The following is a 14,174-nucleotide window of genomic DNA, read 5'->3' on the forward strand; positions in this document are numbered from 1 at the left end:
ATATTAAAGATAAATTATTCGAGTGCATTTGGTGCAAATCTAAGTATTTGGCTATGCACTTTGAAATAAAATTCTAGTTATACACAAATCTAAATAAATTTATCAATTTATCACTAGTTTCTGAATTAAACAAATTATAGATATAAATTCGGTGATACTAACAATATTTTATTTATGTTTTTTAATTATATATTATATATTCTTAGGTAATCACTTAATTATAAACTTAAAAAGTGCCTTAATGATGAAATTGTGATATTGTCATATTTGTAAACTATTTAGTATTTAAGATTTTTGTATAAGTCATAGAAATAAATATATATGGACAAAGAAACTTCTTTGAGAGACTTATATAAACTGAATGAAAAAATGAGATCTGCATTGAACCCCTAATTTAATAAAACTAGTAATTAGTAATTTGGGAATTGTATTAAATTGAACTTCTAATTATTGAAACTAGTTTAGTTTCCTATGAAAATAATGATCTGATCTTAGCTTTATTTTGAAGTATGTTGAAAATTATATGCAGACATGTGGATCGTGTATTCAAAATGTATGAAAAGTACTAAAATTTGGCTCAAAAACTTAAAATTTGGTAAAGCTTTTTAGAATTTGTATAAAATATTATTTGAAGTTGTAGAGTTAAATGCATGTTGTTTGTTTTAGAGGTCCTGTAAGTCCTTCATCAAAGTTTGAGATTTTTTTTTTTTTTGATAATCGCTAATAATAAAATATGGTCCACTCTAATAAAATTCTGTTATCTATAAATAAATGATATATAAGTTGAGTATAAGACTAATAAAGCGTTGAGAAGAATACGGTTTCATTCTTAGCTTCAAAAGTGTACATGGTATGAAATAGAGGTCTGCAGCATATACTATTTGTGAATTTAAAAATATTTTAGAGATAACCATATATGTTTATTAAGTTTTATTTGCTTTAGGATAAGATGTCTAAATCCTTGAAGAGATTCACATCTTCAGATTTTCAGGAAATCCAAATATGAAGATGTGGATCTCTTGTGAATCCCAAAGACTTGTGGAACATCTTACTGAGGACCTTTTCTGCTAGACAAAGTCTCAGCAGAAATAAAATAAACATTACTAACGACCAATCTGAGTCCAAACTTGCGGAAAAATCTTTGATGAAAATGCTAAAGTAGGTATTGTTGACTTGGACTTTAATGAAGGCATTAAAGAAAGTAAACTAACTGATTTTGCATGCCTTCCAGAAATGTGATACTGAAAAAGAATAGGGCCAATGATATAGACTAACATTTTAGCAGATGAAAAAAGTAGTCAAAGTCTCAGCTACAATGAAAAGGATATTACTGACGACCAATCTGAGTCTAAACTTGCGGAATCTTTGATGAAAATCCTATAGTAAGTTTTGTTGACTTGGACTTTAATGAAGGCATTCAGAAACTACGTGTGGATTTTGCATGCCTTCTAAAAATGTGATACTGGGGAATAATAGGGCCAATGAAATAGACTAACATTTTAGAAAGTGGGGAAACGTCTACGACAAACTCTCAGCAGCAATAAAAAGGACACCACTGTCGAGCAATCTGAGTTCAAACTTGTGGAAAAATCTTTGCTGAAAATAATATAGTAGGTATTTCTGATTTGGACTTTAATGGACTTTAGTGGTTTCAAAAACTAGGTGTGAATTTTGCTGCTTTCTAGAAATGTGATACTGGAGAAGAATAGGGCTAATGAAATAGACTAACATGGTGGCAGCTGAAAAAAAGTACTGCAAGAAAAAATAAATCCACTATCTGAAGTCATATTAGAAAAAATTATTTCTGCAAGACTAAGACCTGCAGATCGTTGACAACTTGTACAAGAAGAGAAAACATGGTAAATGACCCCAAAGTATAGAAGTTTTTTTTTTTCTTTTACTCATTCAATATTATACAACAATGAGAGTTATTGACAGAACTTCATAAGTTATAGGGCTGAATTACCCAAGTCACAGTAAGAGATAAAGGAAAAGAAACAATAATAATAAATAAAAAATAAACAAATAAAATTGAATTACAAATAACGAAAAATAAATAAATAAAATGAAAAAACAAATGGTAGTAATTGCTCCAATAAGCAATTGACTATGGAAAACAGTTTTTTATATTAAGCAGTTCCTTGTGTAGTTTTTTTATAGGCGGATTATCAAGCAGAAGAGTCATTGTTGCATTGATTATAAATTTTTGCATGATGTTTAGTACTGATATTTTTTATGACATCCACTACAATAGGGATATTGAGGTAATCATGTATGATTTTGTTGCTCCCACGTTTGATTTACTACATAACCCCCACAGTTGGATTCCATAGGTCCATACAGGTTTAATTATGGTCTTATAAATTAGATGCTCATTATCAAATGATAATTTTGAGTTTTGACCAACAAGCCAATTAAAATCAGAGAGCTTAGGATTAATTTGTCTTCTTTTAGCATAATATTATTTTTAAAATACTTTATAATACATTTATGTTACTGCGCTTGTTATGAACTACTTACATGAACCATAAAGTCAATAATAGCTATTTAACATCTAGTATCATGTTTATTCATCACATTTATTTATAACTATCGATGCACGCGTTGAATCAAGGTTGATTTTTCTCATTTGATGATGGACATATGGACATATATGCACGCTAGAATAAATTAGTTCAGAAAATCTAATAAATTCTCCTACTTCTATATTAAATTGGAACTTCCAAAAAATATTTTTCGGCTCATTTTAAAAAATAATAGTTACATCTATTATTCAAGACACAAATGCAGTCGTGGTATATTATATAATGAGATTTTTGAACTCGATCGAAATTCAACTTACGGAGAACAATGTATTACTTAATCACTATTCGTGTTGAATAATATGAACTCACTGATGCCCAAATTTGGCAACACGGATAAGACGACAGTGACCAAACAAATGTACATATAAAAGTGTATTTGTATTTGTAATTTGAAATCTGAAGATGCAATATATTTTGGGCGTTGTTTGAAGGTAATATTTAGAAAATATTTTTTCTACTAATTTTATTGAAACTAACTCTATGAAACTTTGTTAAGAAATGTGAAACTCAGTTTCTACAAAACGTGAGGATTTATTTTATTATATTTCTCCTACCCATAAGCAACGTAATTACCTAGGTGTTAACAACTAGGATTATCCCAAAAATAATCCGTACACGTGGTGTCAATGCCCTCTCTCCTAGTTTTTTTATAGTATCCAAATTTAAATACAGGCCAGTAATCTGTTTACCCTTAAATTAAAGGTAGGAAGTAGGTAAACTCCACCAGCTGAAATGTACACATGGTTCAGGTGCGATACTTTGGATGGAGATCTTTATAGACCTTGGTAACTATTTACGAAATAGTGGTTGGAAGAGGATGAATAGGATTTTCGACATGGTAAATATAAAAATTATTTTTTTTATGATAATTATTAGTGTTGAATGTAACTGTGGAACATCAGGTTTTCATTCACATCATTTATCGGGTATCAATCGATTTCTTTGGATGTTTCTATAATAAAAGGAAACTGTAACTAGTCGTGCATGGCATCGTGCCTTAAGGCAAATTGCTGGTACTTTCCGTACCAAAAAAAAAAAATTTAAAAGATTCAATTTTCTTTTAGAACTCTCAAAAAATCGATTTTTGAGATTTTTAAATTTTTGAAAAAAATTTACCTTTTTGAAAAACTGCATTTTTTTATACTTTGAAAAGTTTTGGAATTTTTGAACTATTTTTTAAGACAATTGTGATACGTTAGCTGTTCAATCGGTTCGACCTGCCTTTACCAAAAACTAAATTATTTTCAAAAAAATATTTTTTATCTCCTGTGACCTTTCTATAATGCTCCATTTTAGACTATTACTAATTGTCCTTACAATTATCTATAACAATAAAGTTAAAAGTCGATTAATCGATCATTTATCGATCCCAGCCACTAGTGGAATTTCTTTCTTTGGGGCTCAGAAAACCAGTTTGTTTGAATGTCAACATTATCGTTTGCGTACGAATGGGATGGTTATATTCTAGTGGGCTTCATTGTGAAAAAGTGGGTGAAGTTAGAGCGCTGGTGATAAGTTTATTCACAAATTTTAATTCATGTTAGATTTTGCGGGATATATATATTTAAATGCAATGCATACTCAATTCTTTTTCATAAAGTACCTATTTATTACAATATGAAACAATCATAAGCTAAGCGTATAAGATATTTATTCGATATGTATGTACAGTTGTGTTTGAAAAAAAAAATTTTTTTTCAGGCGTTTCGATATTAACTACGTTCCATCTAACTCAATGGAAATAATTTTACTTTTTAATTTCTAGAAAAACTTTTACGTTTTTACTTTTTTTTATCTATTGCTATTCTCTAATTTATTTTTTGCATTCATTGTTCATTATATTGTGTGATAAAATGTACCTACTTACATAATTACTATATTTCAAAAACTTTTTCAGTTTTAATTGAATTTAATCTTCTCATAACTAGTTTAAAAAATCTAATATATAGGCCCTTAGTTAGTGACAGAATTTTTGATTTTCTTAAAACTATATTATTATCAAATTCATTAATTATATTTATAATTTTATGGGAAAATATAATAACTATTAATAAATATATTACACTTAAAGGTTAATAAACATGCTCTTCATTTATAAAAAATAGAAAATGAAAATTTTTATGAATATTTTGGCATACCTTAAAAAAATTGATATATGTGTGTGTCTAATGTGTGCGTGTATGTATGTTTGGATACAAATTTTTGTCGACGATTTCGGGAACAGAGTTTTTGGCAAAGGCAGATTTAGCAGTTTTGAAGAAACATTTTATTTGTATTGATAAAATGAAGTGCCGTTCCAATTTTTGGGCATGCAGGTCTAGCGGTTTCAGAAATCGAGTAAAAAAAGTAAAAAAAACGCCATTGCACAGTCAAAATGATCTTTAGACATATGCACATCAAACTATCAGATATTTTTCAGAGATTTTAATAACAAGTATGAATTTTGTTTACATTTCTATGAGTTCCGTACTAATATATTATCCGTTAAATCCGTGGATATTTCTTCTGTAAAACAGCCATGCAGCACAATTGTTTTGAAAAAAATTCAAAATTTTTAGAAAAATTTGAAGTGTAAAAAAAACTTCAAAGTATTAAAAAGCAAATTTTTCAAAAAAGATTTCTATAATCTCATTTTTTCAAAGTTTACAAAAATTTTATAGGTTTAATTTAAAATTCAAATTTTTGATACGGGAAGTTGCTTTAAGGCACGATGCCATGCACCACCAGTTTTATCAATACATTCAGAAATGTATCTTAATATTTATAGAGAGTAGTAGATGGGGTAGTAAATTATTATAGTTATCCTTTATATTTTTCATTTGAAATAAATAAACACCCAGCTCTCCCTCTATTATTACTCAGGTACCTTAGGCAAGTTCTGTTCCAAACGAACGCAGCACATTGCGCTGGTGCAATGCCGTGAAAGAACATTTCTTGCTTCGAACTAAAAACTTTCGGAATGTTTGCGCTTCGTTAAATGTTAATAAAATGATTTTTATAAATGAAAAGTGCCGGAAAAGTCGTTAGAAAATGTAGATAGTTCTGTGTGCTAAGTGTGTAAAAGTTTTAGTTTTAATACTCCATTTAAATTCGAGCGTTTTAGTTTAGTTTCAAGGCATGATTGTTTCATGTTGCCAAAGCCTATAAGTATTTTTGTGTTACGTTTTTATAAGTTGAGTAATATATTTTGTGTTATTTTGAGGGTATTGGCAATTAGTATTATAAAGCTATTAATTATTCTGCAAGGTTCATTTTAAATAATAACGACAAGCGCTAATTGCCGTCTCGTTAATTTTAATAATAAGTTCTAATTGTTTACAATTGTGCGCGCGATGTGTAATTATTATATGTACTTGTGACAAACAATGATACAGATTCTTCTTCTCTCAGTGACCAAGAAAGTGATTTCATTTGTAGACGTATGAAAATAAAATACAGTTTCAATCATGGCTCCGCCGGATTTAATAGACTTGAGAAGTCCTGATGGATCGCAAAATCCCAGGATCGTTATTGAAAATGTAGACGCGAACAAACATGAATCCGACAGCGAGGATGTTTTTATGACACCATTAAATTCCTTGTACATCGACGAAGAAGCGTTTTATTCCACTCTTCCTGAAGAAACCGATGTAGTTCCTCCTGCAAGTGCTGACACGTCTGGTGAGATCGAGCAGTGTCTCATGGAATTAGATAACTATCTCCAAAGTTTAGATAACGACGAACCTGCAGGTAATGTCAATCAAGGTTTCGTTTTGGATGAAACCAGACCTGTGCGACCCGAAAGACGGAGACCGGCGTCTGCTGGTCGAGAATCTAGGAATTTTTGCAGAAGGAATCCTTTGAGATCAACGTGGACGGCTCCTAATGATAGGTTGACAGGATCGGATCAGGATTTGCATGTGTCTAGTAGGAGGGATTGGAGTTGGATTCAGGACGTGGCTGTGCCAGACGTTGTGGCGCAAGCCTGGTTGAGGAGGTCGATGAGGAGGGCGCAACCTATTGTTCTTCAGGAGGTAAATATATCGAAATGGGACTTCAATAAAAATAAAATAATTCACTATAAAATAAATATATATAGCAAAATGTAGGCTTAGGATGCGTCCATTAACCACGTGAGGTTTTTAAGGGGAGGGGGGAATTTGACAAAAAAACACAAAATATCACGTGCGGGAGAGAAGGGTATAGTAAGATATCATGTTTATTTATTTTTACCTGATTTTTAACTTTCAGTAGGGTAAGTTATTGTAATGGGCCGAAAATCGAAATTGAAAATTTTTACATTTCTCGACGTTTTGAAGGTTTCTAAACATTTTGGCATACCTCAGAAAAAATGGATGTGTGTGTGTATGTATGTATGGATACAAATTTTCAGTCCGGATCAACCGATTTGAATGGTTCAAAAAACATTCGATTCCTATCGATAGGGAGAAGAGCTGATTAGTTTTTGGCAAAGGCAAGTCCAGCCGTTTCGGGGATACGGAGCAAAGAGTGCAGAAAATAGAAATCGAGTTTTTGAGTGAACGTAGCATCCGATTTGAAATATCTAAAAAACATTCAATTAGTAATGATTAGAAGAAGTGATTATTAGTTTTTGGCAATGGCAGGCCCAGCCATTTTGAAGATACAGCCATTTTGAAGAGCCAAATGTGCAAAAAATGGCAGTTTTTGAGAGAACTAAGCGTCCAATTTAAATGATTGAAAGAACTTTCGGCTTGTTTTAACAAAATTGATTTTGGAAAAAAAATTGTATCATTTTTCTTTTTTAGTTTTTTTGTATATCAAGAATAATTCAGATTTTATTTTTAATTCTGACTAAAGTTCTAATATACTTTAAACAAATAATTTTAACTTTACAATTCAGTTTATATAATTCTTATAAATATTAGACAATGTTACAATATTTATAATAATCTATTTGAAAACATTCTGTATTCCTCGAACATTCCGTTACGGTACGGAAAGTTCCAGCAATTTGCTTTAAGGCACGATGCCATACACCCCACTAGTTTTTTAAAAAATCAAACATTTAAAAAAAGCAAATTTTACCATTTTTTGTAACTAAAAATACACGTAATGTTTGGTGCGAAAGGTGAATGAATGAATGAATATCACCACGTATCACCAAGGATGAAAGGGGTCCAAAAAACCTTAAAAACTCGAACACGTAGTTAGTGGACGCCTCCTAAATAATTCTACATAATCAATGTTTCCACAAAATTTTGTATTTCAGTTATTAAATAGCACATGTGGCAAATTTTTCCATCACTCACTTTATCATTTTCATCTTTCAATTTATTCTGAAGTCCCATTTCAAACAATTCCGAAGACCATTTACCCTAGATCAGTTACCATCAAATAACCAAAACAGGACGAACCAGTATCCAATTTGCTATCTATCAACCCAACGACAAGAACCAATAGTAGGCCTATGAGTGCTCCAGTTCAAGTTAACAGTAATTCCTTAGTAGCAACAGCAATTGGCCAAAGGCCGAGAAGTAGTTCGGCGTCAAGTAGATCGAGAAGAGCAGCAAGTTTATCTTCGACAGACACCGGCAGCGACACCAGCGTCGAAAGCAGTTGTGCAGATTCTGTAGATCAATCAGGGTAAGTGGATAGAGGATAGTTGTTTTTAATAATTAAACTAATTTTTTTTCATAAACGATTTTACACGTTTATTATTAAGCAGGTCAGTTTTATCTCCCCAGCATTGTATACACAGATATGAATATTTATTTATTTAAAACGTTGTATATCTACAGACGGTTTAACAGATGGTACAAATCTCTTCTTTGCACAACTGTTAAAACTTTGTTATTTACAGTAAGATACCATACGTTGTAAAATATTTTTGATGTAGGTTTTGACTAGAAATATATTATTTGTGAAGGTTGTTTTTAGACAGATTTCAAGAACCACATAAATTCTCAGACATTTATGGCTCTTACAACATGTTTGAATGATTTGATGAATCAGATTAAAAATCAAGAGGTTATATAATCAAACTAGTTGTGTATAGTAAGGCAAATTGCTGTAACTTCCAGTTCGTACACAAATATCAAATAAATGATAAAAATTCCGTTTATCTTTACGTTTCAAAGGTATCTGAACATATTGGCATGCTTTAGGAAAAATTTATGTATGTATGTGTGTGTGTGCGTGTGCGTGTGCGTGTGTGTATGTATGTGCGAATGCAATTTTTTGTTGACGATTTCGAGAACACGGATCAACAAATTTGAATGATTCAAAAAACATTCGATTTATTTTGATAAGGAGATGTGCTGATTAGTTTTTGCCAAAGGCAGGTTCAGCCGTTCCGAAGATACGGGGCAAAAAGTGCCAAAAATGGTAATTCATTTTTTGAGAGAACGGAGCGTCCGATTTGAATGATTTAAAAAATATTTCATTTGTACTGATGAAATGAAGAAATGATGGGATTTTTTAGGATGGCAGGTCTAGCGGTTTCGGAAATCACAAAAAAATAATTTTAACAAAATGCAATTTGGTAAACAAAAATGATCATTAGACATATGCACATCAAATTATCAGATATTTTATAGATATTTTAACAATAAGTATAAATGTTGTTTACATTCCTATGAGTTCCGGACCAATGTTTATCCGTATATTGCGACGCGGCGTCCACGCGCTTCAATATTTCGTTTCTACGCAGCTAACGTATTACGATTGCTTTGAAAAAAAAAATCAAAATTTCCAAAATTATTAAAAGTATACAAAAATTTAATTTTTCAGGAAGATAATTTTTTATTTTAAAAAAATCTACTTTCAAAGAATATTTTTTCAAAAATTAATTTTTGGTAGTTTCGGCAAATTTGCCTTAAGGCACGATGCCATGCAACCACTAGTTCAGATTCTGATAACGTTTAAGTAAGACATAAAGTGCGACTTATTTTTTTTGTTAGAACTATCCGTGACATAAACCAGATTTAATTACATTTAAAAGGAAATATAAATCCAGATCAGATTAATGATCACTAATGAAATTTAATTATAATTAAATATTGAGCGATTACTGCCTATAATATTTTTTGCTTGAAATATTGTCTTCCCATGGTTGATTCTCGGAACTTCTTATTAGAATCCTTTACTGTGTTCCATTTAGATTCTCTTGATTACATCAAATAATCATTTCTTATACGAAACCGATTTGCATCCAAGATAAATCTCATCGGACACATGGGAAATGTCGATGGACCAGTTTTGCTATATTAATACTAACTGTTCAACTTGCTTGGGACGAGTTATCTCCGAAGATAAGATGATGATAGAATCATAATTCTTCGCAATATTAAATTTTTATTTACTGTATTATGCTTTTATGACTTGCGCATATAATAAAAAGATGTCAATTCTGAACTTAACTGTATGCAAAGTCTGGTTCTCGTAATAAATGAAAGTTATTATCTAGTGACACGATCTATTGAAATGCATATTATAGAAAACTCGGCCATTGTTCTCAGTTGTAAAATAGATGCAAATTTTATTCTGAAATGAAACTACATCTTCCTTTGGAGATTTGTTTCTGAAGAGTATGTGGTCTTACTTTTATACAAATCTAACAAGTGATAAAAATTATATTCTAAGCATTCATTTTGCCACTATTTTTGTATCTAATATTTTTTTACATTTTTATTAAATTTATAAAAAGAATGGTAAAATATTGTAAAAATATAATGAACTCTTTATTTGCAAACAGTTTATTTGAAGCCTTGATGAAAATACAAATTTTCACTCAATGCGTTTACAAGTAGATAGATTAGATTAGAATCAATATATCTAATTATATAGATTCTATATAATTTTTGTGCATTAAGTAAAAACAATGCATTTTAATATTCTATGATTATATAGTTGAGCAAAGGTCATCTTTGTCGAAATTAATAGAAATTTTTCGATAGACAAAATGATCAAAAATTAAGCATCGTGCCTTGGGGCAAATTGCTAGAACTTTCCGTACCGTAAAATAAAATTTTAAAATGCTCTAAAATACTTTGAAATGTTTGAAAAATATCTGATAATTTAATGTTCATATGTATAATGATAACTTTTATTCGCCAAATGAATTTATCTTAATTACATTAATACAAGTGATATTTTTTGTGTTTTCTCAAAATTGCCAATTGTATTACTTCTTATCCCGTATCTTTAAAACGGCTGGATTTGCCTTTGTCAAAAAGTAATCAACACGTTTCCGCATCATTTCGAATCGAATATTTTTTGAATTACTCAAATCGGACACTTGGTTCTCTCAAAATTGCAATTTTAGTTATTTCACCCCATATCTTTGAAACGACTGGACCTGCTTCTGCCAAAAACTAATCAGCACGTCCCCTCATCAATATGAATCGAATGTTTTTTGAATCATTTAAATCTGATGATACGTGCTGTCGAAATCTTGGACGAAAAATTGTATCCAAACATACACATATACATATACTATACACACACACACATACATTTTTACTAAGGTAAATGTTCAAAAAGTCATAAAAAATATACGGGAAGTTAATAATACAAATTACATTACAAAGTTAAATATAATATTTGTCTTTTTCATTTAATAAATTTTCAACAAAAAAGTCTATGCAATAGATATTTTTGTTTGTTTTGTACTTATCTTCTTCATAATAAATAAGAAATTAAGTTATAAAATAAATAAAATTTAAAAGTAAAAAACCACAAGATACGAACTATTTAAGTATTGATTTAGTCTTACAATTAGAGTATAATACATATAAAAAAATAACTAAAAATCGTAAAAACGTCTCACAGAATTTTTCACATCATAAAAAATCATAATTTATCATTTTTTCTGAAGACTTGTAATAAATTTTTGTCGAAATAAAAATAATCTTCGCGCCTCTCAAAGTTTCAGCAAATTCGTCACGACGAACATCAAATTCTTTTTTACAATACATCGGCATAATAAAATTTAAGAAATATGACGAATTTAATCCCAAACCATGAAACATTTTAATTGTCTCGAGGAATAAAAAAAAAATTGAAGTATGCCACATTTCTGGTTTATGAAAGTTATAGGTTAAAAACTTATATGTGAAATTTTAGGTATATAATCAGTCCATTAATCCAATATTAATCTAAACGTTTAATTAATAGAAAGTGTTCTTTATCCATAGTACAATCACCCTTTAAAAAAAAAAATAGTTTTTATTCTTGATTTCTATATTGTTGCTGATATAAATATAAAATATATTTTGAATATTAAAAATCTGAATTTGAGAATCATAAAAATATTAATTTAAAAAATCTTATAAAATTATAGAAAATATCAAAAATAATTATCTATAAATTAACTAACGACTAATGATACAATTATTACATATTTAGACAGCAAAAAAAATTATTTTCTGAATTATTTGATAAAATAAATTCGATTTTATTTCAATCTAATTCTAAAAAGTACTTTGTATGGCTTCTGTATTTTGTGCATATATTTTTAGTTTTTTGTGAAACATATGCTATAAATTGTATATTCATCAATAGTGAATAGAACTATATTTAGACTTACTGAAGAAAAAAGTCGTTTATTATATAAAATTTTCATGGTTTCTATATCTGCAATTCATTATAGCACTCGGATCGATATGTCTGAACTTATGGCATTTGCTGTAGTGTCTGCAAAATATTTCACTGAAATATATATATTTTACTGAATACTAATAATAAAAATATATGTAAGATAAAAATATTTACTTTTTTCTGTAACCTTAAGAAAAAAGGTTCGACTCGTTCCTATCTGCATTTTCTTGTTGCACAAAACTTGTTCCTGGCGATTGACCTGCATTCGCGAGTAATTCCTCTCGTAAATTTGATATGAAGGAAATTTATTGAGAATACTGTTAAATGTCTTTAGCACTTATATTAAAACATAGTAATAGACATATAATATCGATATCCTGATGGTAAATTAAATTTTCTGATAAAAATTCTCATCCAAGTACAATCTACATCTCTGATGCAGTATTGTGTGAAAACTCGTGAATTTTTTAAATTTTTTAGTTTTTCTTATTGTAAATTAGTTATCAAAAATGCTTAGTTAATTTATGTATTCAAATTCTTCATTTAGGACATTGAATCCTAAAAAATGATTTTATTTTCTTGCCCTGTGTATTACAATATCTACCTTGTCCCCAATATGTTGCAAAATGTAGGTACCAGTATCGTATGCAAAATGGAAAACTTTCCAATGGGAAAATGCCTTTGTTAACGTTATTTATGTAATTTATACAACCATGGATGTAAGAAGATGTTCTATTGCAATATAAGATTTATTCATAATTATATAGACCAGGAAAAACTGTAAAAACAGTCGTGAGTAAAATTTTTTTATATATGTTTTATTACACCTTTTGTTAGAACTATTTTTTTTTCTTCATAGTTATTTACTTTCGCGTCTTAGAAATAAAAGTTGTATGGAGGAGTTGGACAATTTATTTACAGAACTTTTAGCAAATATTACTCAATTGGTTCTTCAACCGACATTACTTGTGAAATCTTATACAGTAAGTTGTTTTTCTAAATTTTAAAACATGTTTTACCAAAGAAATTCTAATAGCATTTTTCTTAAGTATTTTTTTCCTTTATTAAATAAAAGTGCAAGAATTGATCCTTGCAGCATAATTTTTAATTTTTAGTTTAGCTGTTACTTACCTGAAGTCAAAAATATTATTTTTTATTCTTGAGGAGTTTATGGAGTTAACAATTTGCAAAAAAAACAGTAAAATTAAATAATTTGTCCATTCTGAGGAGCTTTTTTAAATAATTTTCTTAATTGTAAAGTATAATGATATTTAATTTAAGATCTAGTGGTGTATGGCATTGTGCCTTAAGACAAATTGCTGGTACTTTGCCGTACCAAATATTATTTTTTTTTAAAACGATTAACATTCTTGAAAAAAATTTACTTCGAAAAAATAAGATTTTTGAGAAGAAACTATAAGTTGGACAAAAAATTACTTTTTTTGAAAAAAAAATTTAAAAAAAATTTTTTTTTTAAATTTTTTTTTTGAAAAAACATGTTTTCTTTATTTTGACATATTTTGAAAGATCTGAACTTTTTTTTATAGCAATCGTACGGCTTTAACTGCATATGGAAACAAAATATAAAGCGCGCGTAAGCGCCGCGTCGCCGTTTAACGGATAAACATTGCTACGGAACCCATAGGAATGAAACAAAATTTATACTTATTGTCAAAATCTCTATAAAATATCTGATAATTTGATGTGCATGTCTAATGTTATTTTTGACCGCCAAATGGCTCATTTTTTTACTTTTTCCCCATATCTTCAAAGTCGTGGACCTGCCTTTCCAAAAATTTGAACAGTTTTTTTATTTAGTCAATACCAAATATAAAATGTTTTTTGAATTATTCAAATCGGACGCTCCGTTCTCTTAAAACTGAGTTACCGTTTTTGGCACTTTTGCCTCGTATCTCCGGAACGGCTAGACCTGCCTTCTGCAAAAAACTAATCAGTCACGTCTCCTTATAACATACGGACAGAATGCTTTTTAAATTATTCAAATTGCTTCATCCGTGTTCCCGAAATCGT

General features: G+C 29.4%; 1 protein-coding gene across 1 annotated transcript in view; it reads left to right on the top strand.

Moving 5' to 3' along the window:
- Positions 1–5,898: 5,898 nt before the first annotated feature.
- Positions 5,899–14,174, top strand: part of LOC113380596 — a 10,293-nt gene continuing 2,017 nt past the window's right edge. Inside the window, exons 1-3 of the mRNA XM_026619777.1 lie at positions 5,899–6,598; positions 7,954–8,189; positions 13,003–13,126. Of these exons, the coding sequence (XP_026475562.1) occupies positions 6,032–6,598; positions 7,954–8,189; positions 13,003–13,126 (927 nt within the window). The 5' untranslated portion in view covers positions 5,899–6,031. The remainder of the gene's footprint in view (positions 6,599–7,953; positions 8,190–13,002; positions 13,127–14,174) is intronic.

Source organism: Ctenocephalides felis, unplaced genomic scaffold (assembly GCF_003426905.1).
Source record: "Ctenocephalides felis isolate EL2017-DRISC unplaced genomic scaffold, ASM342690v1 CF-g0.4_SCAFFOLD_00845, whole genome shotgun sequence".
Taxonomy (NCBI): domain Eukaryota; kingdom Metazoa; phylum Arthropoda; class Insecta; order Siphonaptera; family Pulicidae; genus Ctenocephalides; species Ctenocephalides felis.